The sequence below is a fragment of the Cervus elaphus genome, chromosome 19 (assembly GCF_910594005.1).
Source record: "Cervus elaphus chromosome 19, mCerEla1.1, whole genome shotgun sequence".
Taxonomy (NCBI): domain Eukaryota; kingdom Metazoa; phylum Chordata; class Mammalia; order Artiodactyla; family Cervidae; genus Cervus; species Cervus elaphus.
Window position 1 is genome coordinate 46,616,417 of NC_057833.1, and position 22,599 is coordinate 46,639,015.

Consider the following 22,599-nt stretch of genomic DNA (forward strand, 5'->3'; position numbering starts at 1 on the left):
TTACTCCTACTTGGGATGCTGCTTGAGGGACAAAGGAATTTGGTGTGGTTGTGAAGTGTTTTTGAAAAACACTAAGTTACATAAAAAAAAAAAAAAAAAAACCACTAAGTTAAATCAAATTTTAAACAGGTTCCTTAAGCAGGATGTCTTAGACTCTTTTAATATGATGGGCATTATTATAAATCTGGGGGGTAACGGAATAAAGCCTACAGCAAGTGCAAAGCCTATTTGCTCACAGAATCCTTTTCATGAAACATGTTGTAGGATTGAGAGTTTCATGGAACATGCAGAGAAATGCTGGCTTAGGCATATGTTTACACAGGCTAGCTTGGTACTTCCTTTGTAACACAGAGTCTATGAAAAAAAATCATGCTTTGTGTTTGAAGCATCCTGTTTAGAAACAAACTTGTGGAACACAACCTAATCTCATGCATTTACACATCTCCCGCCACTGTATAATTGTGCTTTTAAGATTTTTCCAAAATGGTGAGTAAACCTCAAATAAAATTGACAAATTTCTTCAGATTAAAGTAATACAAAAACTCAAACTAAACACTTGAAAAATGTTACTCCTAAAGCACATAATGTGTTATCAATACTCAAATGAAGTTTACTTGTAAGGTACAACTTCAAAAATGAGGGAATTTCTACACCTAAAAAAGCATGAATAGAGAGTATGAAATTTAGTTACATCCTGTCATTTGGCATGTATGAAACATGGAAACCGAAGAATTTGGCCATGAATATTTTCCTCACTTAGTAAGATATCTGTTCTGCATAGTTGTTTTGAGGATTATACCTTTAGACACCAAGCACAACGCTGGGCAACTAAACAAACTACCCCAGTGCAGTCCAAGACCCTCTTCTAGTATCCACAACACTTGGTAATAGAACATGAGACCTGGGTAGCAAGAAAATAAAATCCACACACAAGCAATTGTCATATGACCATATTTTATTACAATATGTTCAGTGTACTAACGTTAAGAGGAAAAAATGTAAACAAAATGAAAGTCTAGGGGAAAATGGCACTTTGCTTTAATCTCCAATTTGAGTCATTTTTTAACAATCCATTTATACCATTTTATGTCTCAGTTTTTAAAGAGCATCACTGCTGAATTTCAGACTGAAAAACGAATACACAGAAAAGATGACATCAAGAGTTAAGCACATAAGAGATACTGATTAAAAAACTGAAAGTAAAATCTACTTTGACTACAACTGAACACTGACAGATAACTTTCTCCAAAGGAAAATATAACTTGAGTCATAAAGGTTCATTTTTTGTATAGTTCAATACCACGTCAATTAGGAACTCATGACAATGATAACAATTTTACTCAGTCACATTTGATTACCTACAATTCTACTGAGCATGATATTTGCCATGTCTTATTCCTCTGAGATAACTATTTCCGGAAACCAGAAATACAAGTTTGCCTGTGATTGAAGTTTCAAGAAATAATTTGTAGAAAACACCAAAAGGATCAGTTGTTAAAGTTCCTACCTGTTCTTCACTGTATAGCAGCTATTTCTACAAATAAAGAGCACGTGAATACTTCCTAAGAACTTGAAATGAGAAAACCAAAAACAGAGATCTGTGTGTATGAACATATGTACACATATATATATATAAGCTTAAATACCCCCAGACAACTTTAAACAGGTAAGAATACCTCAATATTCTAAATTCAGAAAGCTGGGATAAACACTGTTCAGTTTATCCCTAAATCAGTGGTACTACTAGCTTATATGTTTTAGTTAGAACACTATACGTGCAGTTCAGAAGTACTGATTAGATTCCATTAAAAAAGAAGACATTCAAACTAATAAAAACATTCTTCTAACAGTAAATAGTTCTCCCACTTTTTACTTATTTTGACATTTGATATTTCCATAACCTTGCAAATGGAAGATAAGCTGCTCAATAAAAGCCAATTCAAATATACAATATACAGAAATTACTTAAAAAGTCTGCTCATATAATGGATTCTTTCGGTACTAACAAAAAATTAAAATACAAATAATTGACTAGAAATGTAAGCTAAGATACACAGGAACTGTACTTCATTTTAGGGGGAAAAAGTTCAAATCTTATTGTGTTAGAAGAATAAACAACATTTGTCATAGTATACATTATCGTATTCCCTTAAAGCAGGACCTATTTTAAGCTTTTAAATTAAAAAGTGTTCAGAATTCTGTTTATACATTCAGGAACTATCATCATATCACTGGTTACACACAATTCTCTCATCATGCAAAAAAACCTCAGTTGTTTTCTAAGGTCTAATTAAGTCAAACAATAAACTAATAATAGCACTTTAATTAGCAAGCTGAAGTCAGAGACATGTAGAAAATTCTGCAGCTGAATTGTATTTCCTGTCTAGTACTGATGCAATTCATTTTCTCCATGTTAGAAGAATGAATAGGCATTAATAGTCAAAGTAAGATTTTCATTGTTGCAGCAAATGACAGAGTATGTGAGAAAAGGAAAAGCTTCCAATGTCATGACAATTTTTATGATCCTTTGTAAAGGTAAACGATTCTGTGTGTATGTGTGGAAAGGAATAAGAGACAAAGGCAGGAGTTTAACACAGGTATATAAAGGGAATGCTGAAACTATATTAGAATTATATTTATTGAAAGACTGATTTGAAGTCTGCCCATGGAGTGTACAAAAAAAGTCAGAGCAGACGTTAGTGCAAATTTAACCTGACAATTTATTTATGGAAAAAAACTAGTTTTGATGAGATCCTTTCCTTGTAAACATAAAAGAAACTCAACAGGAATTTTAAAGGTAGTATGCCAGAAAATGCAACCATAACTCATAACGTAATCCTTTTTAATTAAACAGACAAGCTGAAGACACACGTTAAAATACTTTTCAGACTGAATATATTTATCAGCCTATATGATCTGCTGTTCTAACTGGATTTTGATTTTTTAAAAACCCAACCTTTTATAAGAGCTGTCATATCTAGAAGTGAAGAAAATAAATTAGATCCCCTCTCCCTCCCCAAAAGATATTAATTTCTAAAGCATAAAAAGCTATATATCTTATACAAATTAACCAGTGTTCTTACAAAAGTAACGTAGTTTTGAACGACATTATGCTGTATTTGTGGTGAAGTACTAGGCACAAGAATATATGTATCAATTAGGCATTTTCAGTCTAATTAGTCTCTTAAGTTATTTAATTCTTGGCAATATATAATAACTGGTACGTATTTTGGTACTTAAGTCATGAATTGTAGAGAACAAGAAGCAGTATATTATAGTAACAGAGTTTGTATTTGAGAATTACTGTGTTGAAAAAAATCTCTTCTATGAACTCTGTGATTTGTTTTGCAGTTGGTCACTTGTAGCAGATCCTGTAATGATATAAGAAAAAATAGCAACATCATTTGTTTGTTGAGTATTGCCAAACTTGGAACCACCTGAGCTAAAGTTTCCTTCCACTGCTACAGATGATAAACGAAAAGAAAAAAAATCTAAAAAACAAGTAAGACATAGTTCATGCAGACTGAACAATATCAAAGAATTTGTATACCCTGTAATAGTCTAAAGAACAGAATAGGTGTATCTACTTAGTGGTAGGACAAACAGGTTTCACATTGAACACTTCTTTGAGTAAGTCACAAATGGAAAACTAAGAGTTTATTACAACTCAAATATTCAAAGTCATAAAAGATTTGCATTTATGATATAAAAATGGCAAAATATTCCCTCAGAGTCTAAATATACCACAGACAAAGGCCAAGGTTATTTTTCAAAAGGTGTGGCTTAAAAACGAAATCCCTTTTAACCTCTGGCACAGAAGTGCCAGCACAAATTTCCGATAGCAAATGAGGGGTATTCCCAGTGCTCTGTTAGAGCTGCTACAAAATGGATACTGAAAGTTGGGAGTAGAAACTGATGAAAAGTTATAACCAAAGAAATGTTTATGCTGAATACAACAAAAGAAATCACCAAGATACAGAGACAGGACACCTAAAAATAGATAATACATTTAAAAAGAAAAGAGAGACATATAGCAATAATCACTCCAGATAGAGTTTGTTCACGTTAAATACAAGCTAAACAGAATATGGTGAATAAAATCAAAAGGAAGTGCTAATCGAAAGGAAACAAACTGAAAAGCAAAAGCATTAACATGGACCAAAAAATACTGTAATCTAGATGTTATAATGAGACACAGCCATTGGGTTCTTCCATAGAAATCACTTACATTTCATATATGCTCACCAACACCATAGTATAATAATGATTTTCTTTCCTAAGACTTAACCATCTAAGGCACAACACATAAAAGTAAGCTACATCTTCACTCAAAAGTACCAGTCTGCAGTACAGAGTAGGCAGATGGGCACAAAATCTGCATTAATGGTATAAAAGATTCACCTTTGTTGAATGCCAGAATAAGTTTATTAAAAATTAATAAAACAGATTTCCTTTGATTGATCAAGAGTTGGTAGGCTGCAGGGGCAGGTTGTTTGAGACATAAAAACAAAACAAACAAAAACTGGCCAACAACTTGTCAACCCAACAGTCAAAAGTCAACATTGGAAGGATATGACATACTTTACACCTGAAGGGATGTCAAAACATATCTTCCATGTTAAAAACCTGTTTCTTTAAAAAGTTTTAACTTTGACTGACTTTGTTACAACAAATAAAATATGATCCGAAACATTAAAAATAAAGTATATCTTACTATGAAGATAGACATCACTGCTTAAAGCCAGTAGACCAAACAATACAGACATATAGCACAACCTATGTTCTTAAGACAACTTGAGTATAAAACATAATTTTCAAACTGGCCCACAGGGATTGAAGTTTTCTAAGCTTTTGGCATACAAAGTGAATTGTAGCAAAATTTTCTGAGGTTCTTCAAGCAAAATAAATTACTTAGGCACAAAGGATCACAAGTGTCTCAGTGATATTTTCAAAACATCTAACCTTGACTTGATTCTTCCATATTCATGCTTTCTCCAGCTGCAGTCTCTGACATTTCTTCATCCTCCTCCTCATCATTTAGGTCTTTTGAGATTAATTGTCTAGCTAACTTAATATTCAGTCCTTCATTGTAGTGAAGCTTCCTTTTCATTTCAAACTGTCGCTTTTTTTCTACAAGTTAAAAAAAAAAAAAGTAGGCATAGGAAGTCTTTAGCTCAAAGACTGGCAAACTAAAGCCTGTGTCTATTTGGTAAGTAAAGTATTGATATTACTGGAACACAGTCACACACATTTGTTTTTGTAATGCTTAAATATACTTTTGTACTCAGTAGCAGAGTTGAGTAGCTGCACTAGAGACCATATGGCCCTCAAAATCTAAAATACATACTGCCTGGCTCTTTACAGAAAAAGTTTACCAACCTCTGCCTTAGATGGTTCATGCCCACCTTAATGGGAGACTAAGAGCTATTAGTAGTTATATTTGTGAAGGAAACGTAAAGACACAGGAAAATTCTCCAGGCAGAGTTGAATGGGATAAAGGAAAACTATAGTACCATATACATACTATGTACAAAGCCTGAATGCATGCACATGTGCATACACACACATACAAAATAAGACTCGGCAATAAACAGTCATTAATTCTGGATCAAGGAATTATGGGGTGATTTTAGTATTCTCAAATTTTCTATTTTTACAATTAAGAAAAATTTCCTTTTAAAAATGCTTCTTATCCATGAAGTCATCACAGAAACATAAAAATAGCTGTATATCAACATGACCAACCATATTTTATCAATAGATAGCACTTTAAAGATCTACTGTTTATCAAGAAATATTTTAGAATTTCTTAGACCTGTAAATTAAAAAGCAAAAAGGGATTGACATAAAATTGCCACTGTTCATTTTGTAAAGAGCATTAAAATTCACTCACCATAGGTTTATTAGCATATTCATAAATATATTTTAATGCCAAAAAAGCATAAGAGAAATCGCTCAGAATAAGGCTATTCAAAGTACTTTCTAAATGTCCTCTATTCAAAGTACTTTCTAAATGTCCTCTAATTCCCTCTCTCAAACCTTCAACTCCTACAGTGGAAGCATGGAGTATTAACCACTGAACCATCAGGCAAGTCACTCCAAGTTTTTATCATCTACACTTATTTATGTCTTAAAAACAGGTATTTACAGTTCATGTCACTACTGATCAAATACTTTTCAGCCTCTATTTGGGTTGGGAGAGGAAAGTTCTGAGATCAACATCTGTATCATCATCCCATAAACATTTGTTTCAAATTACCAAGATCTTGCCAGGCATCTTTCTTCTAAGTTACTTTTCTGATTTTACTCTTTGAGAGTATCATATTTTAGAAGTAAAATTAAAAAAAAAAAAATCAATAAAAGACCAAATCCTTATGACTAAATTTTTAGTGATGACTTTCAGATGATGTAAAAGCCGATACTAAAAAACAACAAAAATTGGTTCTAACTGCCTCCAATACCAGATATATTTACTAAAAAGGTAAGGCTTTTTCTCAGTACAAAATAACACACGTTCTCTTTAATGTAACTTGGAAAAAAAATTTTTTTTAAATGGTACAATCTTAAAACACATCCATTTCATTGAACAATCACTAACATTTTATAATCTGACTTTTTTCTAAAAATGTATTTTTTATAAAGATGAATCATATTTTGTTGCATATGTTGTTTTCTCACTATATAATTAGAATGGCCACATCCCAGGAAGCTCAGTTTACGCCTATTATCTAATGGAACTATAATAGTAATCCTTTCACTCTTAAAATGATCCAGAGTTTAGACAATAAAGTATATGAAGATACAGTAAAATTCTGCCACATACATAGCAGATTTACTATATAATTTTAAAAGGTTATTGAGTTATAACTTAATCCCCTAGCTTGGTCAAAGGTTTCTGATTTGTCCCCTTTGTATTTTCATTGCTTTTTATGATGTAATACACAGGTAACCCTTGAAAACTGTGGGGGTTAGGAGCACCTACTCTCCACACAGTTGAAATCCACATTTAACCTTACAGCTGTCCCTTCATATTTGCAGTTTGCATCTGTGCATTCAACCAGATTTTCTAGTGCTGTATTAGTATAAATGGACCTGCACAGTTCAAACCTATGTTGTTCAAGGGTCAACTATGCATAATTCTAAGAGATATTAAACTGGGGTTTTGCTTGTTAGAGATATAGTTTTCATTTTGGAATACTCAAACTTTATATGACTTATATATTCATTCTACAGAAAGCTGCTAACACAAGCGGTCTCAACCTTCTTTGAATATTAATTTTACTTATAATCTTTGTATGGCAGAGCAACATAATACAAGAGAGTACAAAACAAAAATTTTAAGGTTTCAGGCCTGGCTATAATGCTAATCAACTATCCACTGAACCTGACAAGTAAATTATCCTTTTTATACTTTCCTTGTTTCCCAAAATATAATGCAGAATATACCAATTATTTTGTTATTAAAAGTTAGTATTTCCTGTGTACTAACAATATGTCAGAATCAGTGCTAAGTGCTTTAAATTCTTTATTTCATTTAATGAATCTAAATATTTTAAAGCCTCCAATTTAGAAATGAGGATCATTTCTGAGGATCAGAGAAATTAAGCAAATTAGATAAGTGACATATCTGGAGTATAAACTTTGATTTATCTGATTCCATAGCCAATATTTTAATTGTTATGCAACTAGTTACAAGATAAAATCCTCTAAGACTATTTTCAATGAACAAGGATGTTCATACACGTAATTTGTTTAAAAGCATTAAAAACATATGTATCAGTAATTCTACTCCTGGGAACTTGAAAAACTTGTGAAAACTGTAACTAGTAAAATGGTTCCCCCTCCTGGTTAACTCATGGAACTACAATTTGAGGGGAAAATTCCTTAATGAAAACTGGTGATAGAAGTAATAAAAAAATTTGGTTCTCAATAGATCATGTTTTCAGAGAATAAGGAATTAACAAGCTCAAGGAACAATTTCTATCTGAAAACTCTTTTCAAGGGCTTTATGGGGTATATTTTCAGAAAATAGGAAGTCACCAAGGGCAGAAGATATAATATCATCAATATAATACAACCTGAGATTATGCTGTCTATAAAATTTCTCTCTTGCATAGCAATTAGGCTCAGACTGTTGCTGTTTGTTTTTTATTTTTTTGGCTCAGATTGTTTAGTTCAATAAGCTACATTCTAAACATGATAGGAGGGAATAGCTAATTTTACCTTTGTAGCTGCACGACAAAAGATCCTGACAGCTTAACTAGCAAATATTTGCAATCTTAATTCTAGAGTTTCTAAACTTCTTTACAGTACAGATAGTTTACACATTTCAAAGCTTCAATTAATAATCTCTTTTTAAAGGGTTTTTTTCTTTCGTGCATCCTTTCACCCTATACATAGGCTTGGTTTTCCCTTTAAGAATAATTGAAAACAAATTATATATGCAATTTTTAATTCTTGAGGTGATACGTTCACATGCTTCAAAATTACAAAGAGCAACAAAGTGAAACATCTTTCTTCTTTCCTTACCTCCACAGATAAGCACTAATACTTGTAAAAACAGGAACATGAATAGGTAGAAATGCTTAACTGTGTATGCACTGTATGGACTAAAAAAGCTTTTTTCATCATTGTTGACAGGACTATTTTTATCTCCTTTCTTATGACACTACTGTTCTTTTTGTTCAATGGGACCTAATAAAAAATCTTTACTCCAATTCTGATTTATCTGATAAACTTAACCACTGTCTTTTTTTTTTTTTAACCACTGTCTTAATACAGAAAAAACTACAAGCAATTAGCTCTTACTGTGACCCACTTTAAGATCATACAGATACTCAAAAAAAAAAAAAGATTATACAAATACTCAATGACTCTAAATGCATTAATTTAATAAACATTTACTGAGCATCAGCATCTACCTCAGAGAAGGCAATGGCACCCCACTCCAGTACTCTTGCCTGGAAAATCCCTTGGACGGAGGAGCCTGGTGGCTGCAGTCCATGGGGTTGCTAAGAGTCGGACAAGACTGAGCGACTTCACTTTCAATTTTCACTTTCATGCATTGGAGAAGGAAATGGCGACCCACTCCAGTATTCTTGCCTGGAGAATCCCAGGGACAGGGGAGCCTGGTGGGCTGCCGTCTATGGGGTCGCACAGAGTCGGACACAACTAAAGCGACTTAGCAGCAGCAGCAGAGCATCTACCTAGTATAGATGCTTAGTACAAAGAAAGGAACACTTGTAATCACTTAAGAGATGGCAATATTTTCTTGAAATGAGGGGGGACAAAGCTGATATACAATAAACCTACATGAGTAGAATCTGAGTTAAAGAAATGAACTACCTCGTTCTTCAGGTGAGAGTTCACTATCCTCATCTCCACTGCTTTCCTGTTCACGAATTCGATACTTTGGTTCCAAGCTTTCAGCAGCAGCAGCAGTTAATCTATATAATAATAATTTACAAAGAAATCAACATCATGACTGTCTTATATTAGTTGAGTGTCTTATTCAACTTTTGAGTCTCATAAAAACATCTAAAGAACATTAGTATGCTAGCCACAACCTGATGAGGGGGGGAAAAAAAGCCAGAGAATGGTAATGGGTATAGAAAACAATAAACAACAAGAAGAGTGGAGACAAATCTATGAACAGCAAAGGAATAGAACTTTTTTAGGAATTCAACTTATGTTCACCTGTCTCACTTGTATCTTTAATACCCAGGTGGCAGGATATTAAAAACAAAACAAAGAACTTCTATGCAGGAAATCAACAACAGGGAATTTGTGTACCAGCTTCTGGTACTCATCTACACACTTTGATTTTAACCTAGAAATAAGACTATACAGGTTGCTATGAACAATCCAGATAAACTTACTTCATTTAACACATGATTTTTATTTACACCTGTACAAGTAAAGTAAAATGTCTTTAACTCTGCAAAATTAAACACAGCTTTATAGTTGTGGAAAATGCTTTATAGTTATCAATACTTACTTCCGAGCTAAGATATCTGGGGTCAGCGCTTCAGTGGTTTCTGAATCACTCAATGCATCTTCATCATCAGCTACCATACTAAGATGACAAACACATTATAAATTAATACCTGAACTGTAATTTTTCAAGCAGGAAAACAAGGTAGAGAACATAATTCTACTGACCAGAGTATCAATATATTTATGGCTCTGTTGTCATCTTTGAAGTTTAATTTTAAATTGTTTCTATTCAATGCAAATACTTAAAAGTATAGCACCAATCAAGAAAAGCCTACAAATAATTAAAAAAAAACAAAACAAAAACTACTGCAATCATGAAAATAAATATTGAAGACTCAAATCATCTGGGAAAAAAAAAACCAACATTTCAATTATTCTATACAGTGGGAGGGAACAATTAATGCAAAAGAAATCCCATCTGGTTTTAGAATATGTTTTGTACACCAACCTGGCTTCCCTGGTGGCTCAGACAGTAAAGAATCTGCCTGCAATGAAGGAGACCCAGGTTCAATCCCTGGGTCAGGAAGATCCCCTGGAAAAAGAAATGGCTACCCACTTCAGTATTCTTGTCTGGAGAATTCCATGGACAAAGGAGCCTGGTGGGCTACAGTTCATGCGTAAAGAGTTGGACATGACTGAGCAACTAACACTTTTCTTTTCACTGAAGATAAGACACAAATGATCTATGCAGATACAGGTTAAGTAAAATAACAAAATTAGATCCTAAGACCTAGTAAGTTAAAAAGTTATTTAGCTTTCCCAATCTACTTTCTAATGAAAAATTTGCACTCCACTTAATAGCAAAAAAAAAAAAAAAAAGTTATCTTTATTATTTAAATATAAAGTTCTAAAATAATGGCTACAAGCTGGGTTTTTTTTGGAATCATGTTTGATCTTAACTTTTTTAGGATATGTATCTCCAAGCAACACAGATAAGGGATGTCTACTACCTTTACTGAAAAGGAAGAAAGCATTGACTTTGGATTCTGGTACAATGAAACTCTTAAGATATGTTTTAAAGTATACATCTGTAATTAGGAGCAAATTAGGAGGATCACTTTCATAAATGATATGTCTATTTCTTCCCTCAAGATTTATTGTTTCAGTATCTGTACTCCTATTTCATTATGTCCTCCCTTTGTCACAATCTTCATGTTTATTCTTGTTTTTACTGTTTTTGCTATCATCAAGTTATTTCAATTTATCTTCCAAAGTTTCATCCACTGATTTAAAACAGAATTTAACTCTTATTTAAAAAAAAATTATCTATTTAGTTATTTATTTGGCTGCACCAGGTCTTAGTTGTGGCATGTGAGATCTAGTTCCCTGACTAGGGATCAAACCTGGGCCCCCTGCATTAGGAGTGCAGAGTCTTAGCCACTGGACCACCAGGGAAGTCCCTCTAACTCTGTTTTAATAGTAACTTCTGGATTTCTGTCATCTCACTTCAGTACAAACATAAATATTTCAGTCCTGAAAATCTTTTTTCTATACAATCTAGGCATGATCTGAAATAGGTATTTCTAACTTGTTTAGAAACCCCTTATGTTTACTGGTGCATTAGTCTTCATACTTACTACAGCCACACACTATCATTTTAAAATTCATTAAAAAAAATTCTGGAAGACTCAAAACTAACAATTCCAATGCAATTATATGAACTACAGTATCATTTAAGTTAAAAAATAAGGACATGAGATAGCAGTAATGTCCACGTCTTTTTGCATGTTAAAAAAGAGTTAACCATCTGTGAAATTATCCCTTTTCTGCAAAGAGAATGAATAAGGCCCTGCTATCTACTTAAGAAGCAGCAAACAAGCCTAACTCTTGTCTTCCTTTTTACAAATAGATTACTTTAAGGAAGGCAGAAGTCACTAATCTTAGCATATCATTAGCAGCTAGGGATGACTGAGGTGCAATAAATATACATATAATACTATAACTGTAACATAAAAAATGGATTTCATAAAGTTCCATGTTATTTATACTATTACACAAAAATAAGCAGGTGGATTATTAATTAGTGTTCCAGTAACAAATAAAAAAAAAAACAACAATTGAGAAAAGGAATGCTGTGCACAAACACTACCTGTGGTAAGGAGTGCTAGGCTCATCTATCTTCATTAAACCGTAGTCTTTGTCTGCTGGATGATAGGTCGCCAGGATATTCATTTCATCCCACTTCTGGGACTTTTTACTAAAATAAAATTTTTTAAATTTTCCTTAATGTTGTAAAACACAAAAAAACACCCAAATCTCACATTTCAATTTCTACTCGACCACTAACTTCTATTTTTATATCTACTTTCTTGGAATAGAAACTAACTTGGGTAAAAGGTGTAAGCAACTACAATAAAATGTAAGTAAATATTTTATAGAATACTTAGTGCCACATATTAAAAACACATCACAGTTGTTCCTTGGGGTATTGGTTCCAGGACCCACACGGATACCAAAACCCAAGGATGAACTACAACCCAAGGATGAACTATAACTCTTCTATAACATGGTGGAGTATTTGCAGATAATTTCGTACACCCTCCCATATACATTATATCATTACTAGATTACTTATAGTACCTAATAAATAAAGTCATAAATACAATATGAAAACTATGCAAATAAATAGCTGCTGGCACACGGTAAATTCAAGTTTTGGTTTTTGAAATTTTCTGGAATTTTTTTTTTTCTAAAATATTTTTGATCCATGGTTGGTTGAATCTCAGGATGCAGAAACTGTGGATACACAGGAATACTCAGATTCTTCACTGGGCATTCAAAAAACTATTATGACATGTTTAATCTTCATCTAGCCTATAGAACAGCAAAAACTGGAATTTATACATTGCTTGATATCAACAGTTAAGGATTTTGGATCCATCATATATTTTTAACAGTTTGGTGAAAAAAACACAACAGGAATATTTTTCTTGGCTTAATTTTTTTTTAGCAGTATCCATAACATCAATGGAGAAGGAAACGGCAACCCACTCCAATATTCTTGCCTGGAAAATCCCATGGACAGAGGAACCTGGCAGGCTACAGTCTGTGGGGTTGCAAGAGTCAGATATGATTTAGCAACTAAACCACCACCAACACCATAACAATTAAAAGAATCAGAACATAAGACTACAGAGAAAGTCTCTCTAAATGCAGATACTATTAATGAAGATTTAGATTGTACATATAGTTCAGTTTTCTAAAATTTTATTTTTTATCTTTTTATTTTTTTTTATTTGCTAAGAAATGGTATAGTCAGATCACCTGAGATAAATCTACTTACGAAAACTAGAAATGCTAAGTGTTTTATGAATATCCATTAGTATCCATCCAACAAAATACTCGCACAACTACTAAGGTGATCAATAATTAAATGCCTTAATTACTTAAAAATAAATCCTTATCTGTTCATTAAAAAGGACAAAATAACCTCTCTGTGAGTCAACAACATTGTTACACATACAATTTATGACTTGATTATATACTTGAAAATAAAACTACTTTAAAAAGAATGTGGATTTTACACAGATTCAAATCATTCTTTCCATATTTGTTCCACAGTGGTGATGTTTTACTGTAGATATTTTCAATTTTCCTAAATCTTCCAATACCTGATCTTGAAATGCCCTTGAAGAATGACACACTTAAAATTTTAGTATCATATTCTTTCCTTCATATTCTAAGTCATCTTAAAAATTACATGGGCCCACTCATGGCAGGTGAGCCTGACTTTACCTTCTTTTGCTTTCTACACTAAAGTGCCCACAGTGTCCCCATTTAAGACTAAGCACTTTTTTCCTTCATATTTTTATTGTGGTAAAATATACCTAACACAAAATTCACCATTTTAACCATTTTTAAGTGTATAGTTCTGTGGCATTAAGTACATTCATATTATTGTACAACCATCTGCTTTTCAACACTGTCTAGGTTTGTCATCACTTTCCTGCCAAGAAGCAATCGTCTTCTGATTCCACGGCTGCAGTCACCATCTGCAGTGATTTTGGAGCCCAAGAAGAGGAAACCTGTCACTACTTCCACCTTTTCCCCTTCTATTTGCCATGCAGTAATGGGGCTGGGTGCATGATCTTAGTTTTTTTAATATTTAGTCTTAAGCTGGCTCTTTCACTCTCCTCCTTCACCCTCATCAAGAGGCTGTTTAGTTCCTCTTCACTTTCTGCAATTAGTGTGGTATCATCCACGTATCTGAGCTTGTTGATGTCTCTCACCTATCTTGATTCCACCTTGTAACTCATCCAGCCCAGCATTTCTCATCAAGTGCTCAAGTGCACAGGTTACAGCAGACATCCCTGTTGTACTCCTTTCTCAATCTTGAACCAATCAGTTGTTCCATACAGGGTTCTAACTGTTGCTTCTTGACCTGCAGGTTTCTCAGGAGACAGGTGAGATGGTCTGGTATTCCCATCTCTCTAAGAGTTTTCCACTTTGTCATGATCCACACAGTCAAAGGCTTTAGCGTAGCCAATGAAACAGAGTCAGATGTATCTATATTACATTACAATAAAATATTTTAAAAATAAACATATACAAAATGACTTTAAGTGTGTCCTAATTGCAAAATAAAAATAATGCTAGCAATATTTAATTAATAATTTTATCATCATTAGAAGAATGAATATGGCCCTTTGCAGTTAAAAAGGTATCCCTCAAATGCTGTAAATCTGTTCTGTAGGATAAATGATAGAACAAAAGAATTGTAGGATATAAGAAATATTTTCCTAAAATTAAGGATAAAATTTAATATGCACAACCTTAGCACCTTAACCCACTAACAATTTTGATTTCTGTATATTCTTTCCACTCCATATAACATAAGAAAAAATACCCAAGCTATCACAGTATACAAAAATAGACAGAACAGTACATACAGTATACATAAAAATAGCTCCTATATCAGTATATGTATTTTATCATAATAAGCTGCTTGTATTTTCTAGTCTTTACCTTTTTAGTATTACATGCATAGTATTATATAATAAACTATTCTCCTAATGTTAAATGTTTAAAGTGAATCCAATGTCTTCCTACTTAAAGTGGAAATGTTTGTGCATATTCTATTCAGTGATATTTTTAGGATAATTTGCTAGGAAAAGCATATCTGGGTTAAATTGAAGAGCTCTGTAGATCACTCTTATGTTGCCACATAGCCTTTTTTTCTTTTCTAAAAGAGCACTGTTTGTAATGTCCCCAAATAATTACCAAAACTTTGCCAGGATTGGGTATCTGGGTATTTTGCCCACCTGAACAGGTATAAATTGATATTTAAACACTGCTTTATGTCTGTTTCTCTGCTCATTATCTAATACATAATGGAAAAAAACGCTTATTTTACTTTCCTTGTGTGAACTGTTTGCATCCTTTGCCTATTTGCTGGAAACATTCTCATTAATTTTGAGTTATTTATAGCTACATAAATGTAAAGAACACACTCAAATTTATGAGACAGTTTAAACACATTATATATAACTCAAAGGTATATATAATGTGTAAACCATATTATAAAGAACCACCTTGTTAGGTCATTTAACCCAAATTTTTTGTACCTTGCTTGCCATTTACTTTCTACTATAAACAGAATTAAAGTTTTATATATCCAAAGCTTTAGTCTACTTCTTCAACACAATACTAAGAGAAAAGGAAATCCTTACACTGTCAAGATCCAGAGAAACAGTATCTTGCAAAACCATGAATTTAAATAAGGGCATAAAACAACAGACTCCAAAGAACATTAGAAATTCTTAGGAGGAAAGTAATGAAGTCGGAGAAACTGTGACAAAGAATACCAGAATACCGGAATTAGCATCTCTTAGATTTTGGTAGAATTAACATCAGTTGAGCAACAAAACCCAGGGAGTGAATTTGAGTTTAATCCCAATACTACCACAACTATTCCTATGACCTGCACTGGGCCATTAATGCCACTTAGAAAAAATAGGGGCACAATCACACTGAAAACCTGCTGCTTTCAGTTGCTCCCTCTTGAGTGATTGGTTTCCCTGCAGCCTAAGTCTGCACCAGAAAAAGTCACCACTTGTCACTTTCACTTTGATAACTCACATGATGCTATCTCAAAGACCCACATACTTCTTGTTGCTTGTGAGTTTCTGATTTTTATCCGAGTTTGGAAGCAGGATTTTGCTTCAATGTGTTAAAACTTTAAGCCCACATTTCAAAAAATGGTTCTTTCTTAGATGAAGATTCAACTTCTGTAGGTTGACAAAGTACAATACTTTAAGGCTGAACAATTAAAGACTTAACAATAAAAGCAATTAGTAAATAAAAGGTCATTTTTGGAAAACTTCAGTCAGTGAGCCTTTGACCATATTCGATATCCCTTTATAGGCAAAAAATGAAAAAGTTGAAGTATGATTACATAAAATTATGTTGAAGGAAATTAAGCACAATCTTTCCAAGCAGAATTTGCCTACATTACCTAAGACTACTACAGAATCTGAATTTGAACACAGTGAATCCAAAGCATGCTGTGTACACAATTCTGTAAATATGGAAAATTAGGTTTCTATAGAATAAGACCAACATTTGAAGTAATGTGTTAAACATTTTACATTTAGTAACTTATTTAATAATTAAACTAGGCAGGACTATAATGAATAACTCACTGTTTAAGTTACAGACCTAGTATGTAGTAAACAGGATCTGAACCCAGGCAATCTGGCCCCATTAATAATCAGTAACCTTAAACACTTCTAATAAGACAGAATTCAGTAACACTTAACATTATATTTTCAACAATCCCAAATGCACATTTTTCTCACTTTAAATATTTCTGAAAACAAAATATATCTTAAAATGGATGACATCTTATAATTGGCAGCATTTTTTTTTCTTGCTGTGACATAAAATCATAGTACATCTTAAAATCAATGATGTCTTGTTTTCATGAAGTACATGTACTTACTCACTATGACTGTTATGTCTGACATTCACAGGTTGTTTACTATATTCAAAGTATCCAGAAAGAGTGGGAATTCCACAATAATGGCGATGACAGTGGTGTTCTAGCACTGTGCTACAGTGTACTGAGATTATCTATGCCTAATTTTATGTGGATTTACAGATTCTATCCAGTTTTAATTGAACTAACCCTCAGAAAGGGGTACCTGAAATAACTACTCATTGACGATAACAGTACCAATGCAAAGTATAAAGAATAAGAAAATAACAGCACTGTGATATTAAAAAAAAGATGGTTTGACAAGGACTGTATTGAGTCCTGAAGACTATTTGAAATATATGGCAGTATATAAACCTCACTTTAAGTATACTCTGAAACTTGAGATATTATCTAATTGTAAACAAACATATTTGAAACATATTTCATTTTTTCCTAATAAATGATGCACAATCAAAAAGTTTAGAGACCACTGGAATAGCACATCTCAATTATGACTTAAAAACCCCTTAGTAACATCTCTTTGTGTTACATAAAACGTTTTGTTAAGTTATACCCTCTTACAATTGATGGGGTGGGGGAGTGGTTTGTGCAGAAAAGGGAAACCACCGCTGTATTTCACATGATAAAGGCACCAATAAAAGGTATGGTTGTTCATGGATTTTGTTTTTGGAAATCTGCCTACTTGCTAAAATTTACCTGTAACTTCAAAACCGATACTTGAGCAGCTTTCTCTCTCTCACACATGCACAGAGTGGGAAAAATCTGAGTAGCCTGAACATGCACATGTTCCTAGCTAAGATTAAACCTTGTTTCAGCTCTCTTACTGTAAATGTGTCTTTTTACAGTCTATTTAGTGCCATGCTTTTTGCTTTTTTGGTGAACTGGCTGTTCAAAATGGCTCCCAAGGATAGTGCTTAACTGCTATCTAGTGCTCCTAAGCCTAAGAAAGCTGTTAAGTGCTTTATGGAGAAAGTATGTGTTAGACAAACTTCTTCATTCAGGTATGAGTTAAGAGTGCTGTTGGCCATGTGTTCAATGTTAATGAATCAATATATATTAAATTAGGAGTGTTTAAACAAACAAATTTTTAAAAGGTGATGAAAATGCTGTGAGCACCAGCTTACAGTAACCTATTTTTATATTTCTTCTAGGAGTAACAGTTCAGCATGAACTAATCCAGCATTTGTGGTGACTTTACAGAACGTAACTACTCAGAACACTGAGAATTGACTTAAATCCCTGGTCATTTCCACATTAATTAATATGAGATTATTTTGCCTTAAACTCTGGTTCCAACATTTAAAGCTAGACCATAACACTATATTTTTTTAGTTTCTGAAGTTTAATTGCATTGTAATTGAAAGAGCTATTTATTTCAGTCCTTTATAAACAAAAGGAAAAATACTGGTTGTCATTAAAGTTAAACATTACAAAAAGTTTGTTTCAAATATGTTCAACTATACTTTCATTGTTTGCATTGCATAATATTGGTTGTATGAACTGGGACATAAATAACAATGTACATTGTACTACCAAAAGAATTACTTTATTTCTTTTATAGTCATACAACATTTACCATGAAAAAACCCATCCCTTTTACTACTTAGAACCAAACATCATAAACCTCAATCAATTAGGGCTTGGCAGCTCCCTTTGAAGATAGGACTATAACCTTCTAATTTAGACAAGTCAAAGTCAACCGCCCTGCAAAAGGCCACTCTTAAATGAATCTGCCCTGTTAGCAGCTCCTAGAGAAGGAGCAGCCCTGTGTAAGTAAATCAGTGTAGTATAGTGGCTTTCCAGGCAGGACTTGGAAGGTAAACCCTAATCAAGACGCCAAGACACAGAGTGGGGCCACCAGAAATTACAGCAGACTAAGGTTGAGAATAAACAGAAGTAGGGAAAGACAGAAGAAAATAAAAGTAGCTACTTGGTAGCCAAACAGAAAGAAGCTCACGCTGGAGAATAACTAAATAACTTAAATGCCACTGAGAACCACAGTGCTGCCGCCTAATACCCTGAAGTCATGTAAGAGCCTTCCATAGTTTGGATTTTAGACTATCTTAGTCTTCCTGTTACAGCTATGTCTGGTAAGATTCTGTTTTTTTAATCCCATTACAATCCACAATCTGAAGCAGCTTACACCAAATAGAGGTTGGAAAATTGCATGCTGGAGAATGTAAGGGTCAAACATCCAGGAGTAGGAGAGTTGCTAGACAAATTAAGGTCCTTTCCAACCCCCAAAAGCCATGATTCTATGATCTTACTTCATGTTTCCCTCAAGACAACACAAATCCCCATAAATTCACCATCACCAAACTGTAGTTCCTTTTATAGCTCTAAAATGATCTTTTTAAACAGGTGTGCCCTAGTTCCAATATTCAAAGTTTTCGAGAACATACTAATTTTAGCTTTATGACTTCACAGATTTCAACAACTTCTCTTAAGCCTTATTTCCAGTATGTAAGAGTTCTCGTATGCTAGCCCCTCTATGACTTCTAACCTAGTGTTTTATTTTACACTATATATTATCAGTTTTCCACCTTTTTTTTTTTCCTATTGAGGACTGCACCTTGGGTATCTTTCTCTGAGTCAGTAACATCCATTTCATTCTTCTAAAAGGCTGGTCTGTTTTCCCATTATACTAATGTACTATAATTAATATTTCACTAGTCCTTAATGGACCTTGGGTTGTTACCAATTATTTACTATCACATACAATACTACAGGTCAACATCTTTTCACATATGTATTTGCGAGTATGCAAAAGCAACTAAATTATCATGGCATCATTTTAACTTGGTACTTTCTGAACTGTTCTGAGCTTAAATATATCTTTCAAGAGGAACAAAGAGTAGAAAGCGCTCAAATTCTTGTTGCAGATTCAAAAATAATTAGCAATAAGTAGCTTTCCATTAAACATAGATCAGACTGGGGAAACGTCTGTTTCTTTTAATGCAGAGATAATGACAAACCAGGACCCAAGGGAGTGAATGTGGCACGATGCTTTTCTTTCGATAATGTTCACCTAAAAAGGAATGACCGTGGAAGAAGGGCAATTAGAAAAATGGAGAAATCTCTTTTTCGGAGGAGTCTCTTATTACTCTACAACTGCATCTTAAAGGATTTCCAATCCAGGAAAATAGCCTTTAATTATTGAATTTTAGACACTCGGATACGAAGTGAAGTAATAACTGCTTAACAGGTGAAGCTTTACAACTTCAATTTGATTCCTTAATATTCCCAATCTCCAAAAGCTTAAAGATCCTGATGTATGTTTTAAAATTATTATATATGTATATATCTTAAGTACACACACACAAACACACAATAAACGTCATAGCTCCTGCCTTCTTTATAATCACTCCACCCCTAAGCCTGGCCGGCGGAGGGAGACCTGAGCCGCGCAGGGGCCGCAACTACGCAACCGCCCCGCCCGCCAGCCGCGCTCGGGTTCGGGATCTGGGGTTGGTCCGGCTGGGGGTCTGCAACGGCACGGGGGAAAGGTGGGGCTTCCCAGGCTGACCCGGTGGGCGAGCGGCCGCCCCTCTCGGCTCTCACCTCAGCTCTTCGTCGACACTCTTGCCGGGCTGTTCGGCCGAGGACACCACAGAGGAAGTCGTAGAGCTCTTGTTCTTCAGGATCCCCTTGATGGGCCGGTGCGAGGCCGTCGAGGCCGCCATTGCCTGCTGCTCCGGCGGTCGGCTCAGCGTCGCTGCTTGGCGCCGAGTTCAGGAAGGAAAGGGCTGGGCGCGAGCAGAAACTCGCCAGGCAGCCGCCGAGCCCGCCTGGGACTGAAGCGGCCGCACCTGCTGTCGCGGAGACAGCCACCAGAGTTGCTGTCACGACACAACGACTCGGATGCTCTGAGGTCTAGCCGACGCCGCGTGGCTGGCGGCCCTCCGCGAGCCCTTGGCCACCGGCACTCTAACCGTGGCCCGCGGAGAGAAGCCGGCCTAGCGCCGGAACGACGCCGACGCTAATGCCAAGCCGGCCCGCCCTCTCGCGATATCTAGGGCGGGGCGGGGGCGGGGCAAGAACAATGCCAACCTCCTCGCCCCGCCCCCTCCCCGAGCCCTCTCAGTGAGTTAGCGCCAACCGCGGCTGGGGCTCTGAGAGCTGTTTGACACTACCTCAGGAGAGGTTTCCAGTTTGACTCTGTTCCGAATTGTAAATCTCTCCAAGCACCGTCGCTCCCACCACTTCATGAGGTTCTTATTAGTTCTGTATTTTATAGATCTGAAAATTGAGGCTCAAAGGTGACATCATTCCCCAAAGACATTAACTGACTTTCAGAGAAATGCAGTGTGTCTCTTCTTTCCTTCCATTTAACAACCATAAAAAGCTTAACTCTCCATTATAAAATCATGAAATGTCAGTATTGGAATGATCCTTAGAGACCTATTGTGGGATCATAGAATATTGACTTTTATGAAGTCATAGAACATCAACATTGAAATAGTCTAACATTTTTTACCCTTGGAAAAGCTGAAGGCTAGAGAGGAGAAATGACCTAACCACCACTATCACAAGACCCATCTGTAGTGTGTGGTCTTAAAACTTCATTCAGACTTATGCTCCTAGTCTGATATTTCTCCATTTTACCACATTCTGCCTCTGTGTTGGTAATCCCATGGAAGGAATCGCTGGCAGAAGTTCCTAGAATGGAGGTTTAGAATCTGTCTCCCCCCCAGATCTTGGGAACTCAGTGTAAGGAGCCATCCAACATTGGGTGAAATAGGCCAAAAAATTCTGGGACTGCCTAGGTCTTTGTAAGATGAGTCTCAAAAAAGAAATTAAAAAAAAACCAAAAACCCTCCCACGCAGTCTCCCCACCTTATCTCTGTCTGGGTGTGAGTGAAAGATAACCAGGGATGACTTGGATGAGAGATGAAAAGAGAACTCAACCCTGTAATGGGCCAGGATACATGTAGATCCTGGCTGTGGCTGCTGTGAGAAGTGGGTTCTAGGGAAAGGCAGGAGTTTAAAGCCCTGGGGACACTCTTAGGACTCGGGTGTATCTAAAGTCAAGCTCAGGCCGGCGGAGGGGGTGGTATCCACTCCAGCTACACAGGCTCCTCCTTGCAGCACCAGCACTAGAGTTGTACAGGTGGGAAAGGCAGAGGGCTCAGGTTAAGCAAGTTGCTGCCTGTTATGGGTTAAATTCTGTCACCCTAAAAATGTTAGGGCTTCCCTGGTGGCTCAGACAGTAAAGAATCTGCCTGCAATGCAGGAGACCCAGGTTTGATCCCAGGGTGGGGACAATTTCCTCGAGAAGGAAAAGGCTATCCACTCCAGTGTTCTTGCTTGAGAATTCCATGCACAAAGAAGTCTGCCAGGCTCTACTCCATGGGCTTCCCCCATAGCTCAGTTGGTAAGTCATCTGCCTGCAATGTAGGAGACCCAGGTTTGATTCCTGGGTTGGGAAGATCCCCTGGAGAAGGAAATGGCAACCCAGTCCAGTATTCTTGCCTGGAGAATCCCATGGACAGAGGAGCCTGACAGGCTACAGTCCATGGGATTGCAAGAGTCAGACACAACTTAGCAACTAAACCACCACCAGTCCATGGGATCATAAAGTGTTGGACACGACTGAGTGACTAACACTTCACTTCAAAAATAAGTTATATTGAAATCCTAACCTCCAGTACTTCAGAATCTAAACT

The 22,599-nt window shown here is 35.3% G+C and overlaps 1 protein-coding gene and 1 non-coding gene across 3 annotated transcripts; both read right to left on the reverse strand.

Annotated features, from left to right (window-relative positions):
* Positions 1 to 937: 937 nt before the first annotated feature.
* On the reverse strand, positions 938 to 20,943 carry PPP1R2 (protein phosphatase 1 regulatory inhibitor subunit 2). 2 transcript variants are annotated; one of them, XM_043874552.1, is made up of 6 exons: positions 20,495 to 20,943; positions 12,086 to 12,193; positions 9,998 to 10,075; positions 9,346 to 9,446; positions 4,963 to 5,130; positions 938 to 3,371 (listed from the first exon to the last, which is right to left on the reverse strand). In XM_043874552.1, exons 1-6 carry the CDS (start codon positions 20,614 to 20,616, stop codon positions 3,325 to 3,327), a joined length of 624 nt encoding a protein of 207 aa, XP_043730487.1. In that variant the 5' UTR covers positions 20,617 to 20,943; the 3' UTR covers positions 938 to 3,324. The 2 variants fall into 2 exon arrangements, with proteins under 2 accessions (XP_043730487.1, XP_043730486.1); XM_043874551.1 differs by having other exon boundaries at positions 9,343 to 9,446.
* Positions 11,319 to 11,391, reverse strand: TRNAR-CCU. The gene has a single exon. It is a non-coding gene; the product is annotated as a tRNA-Arg (tRNA).
* Positions 20,944 to 22,599: the final 1,656 nt, after the last annotated feature.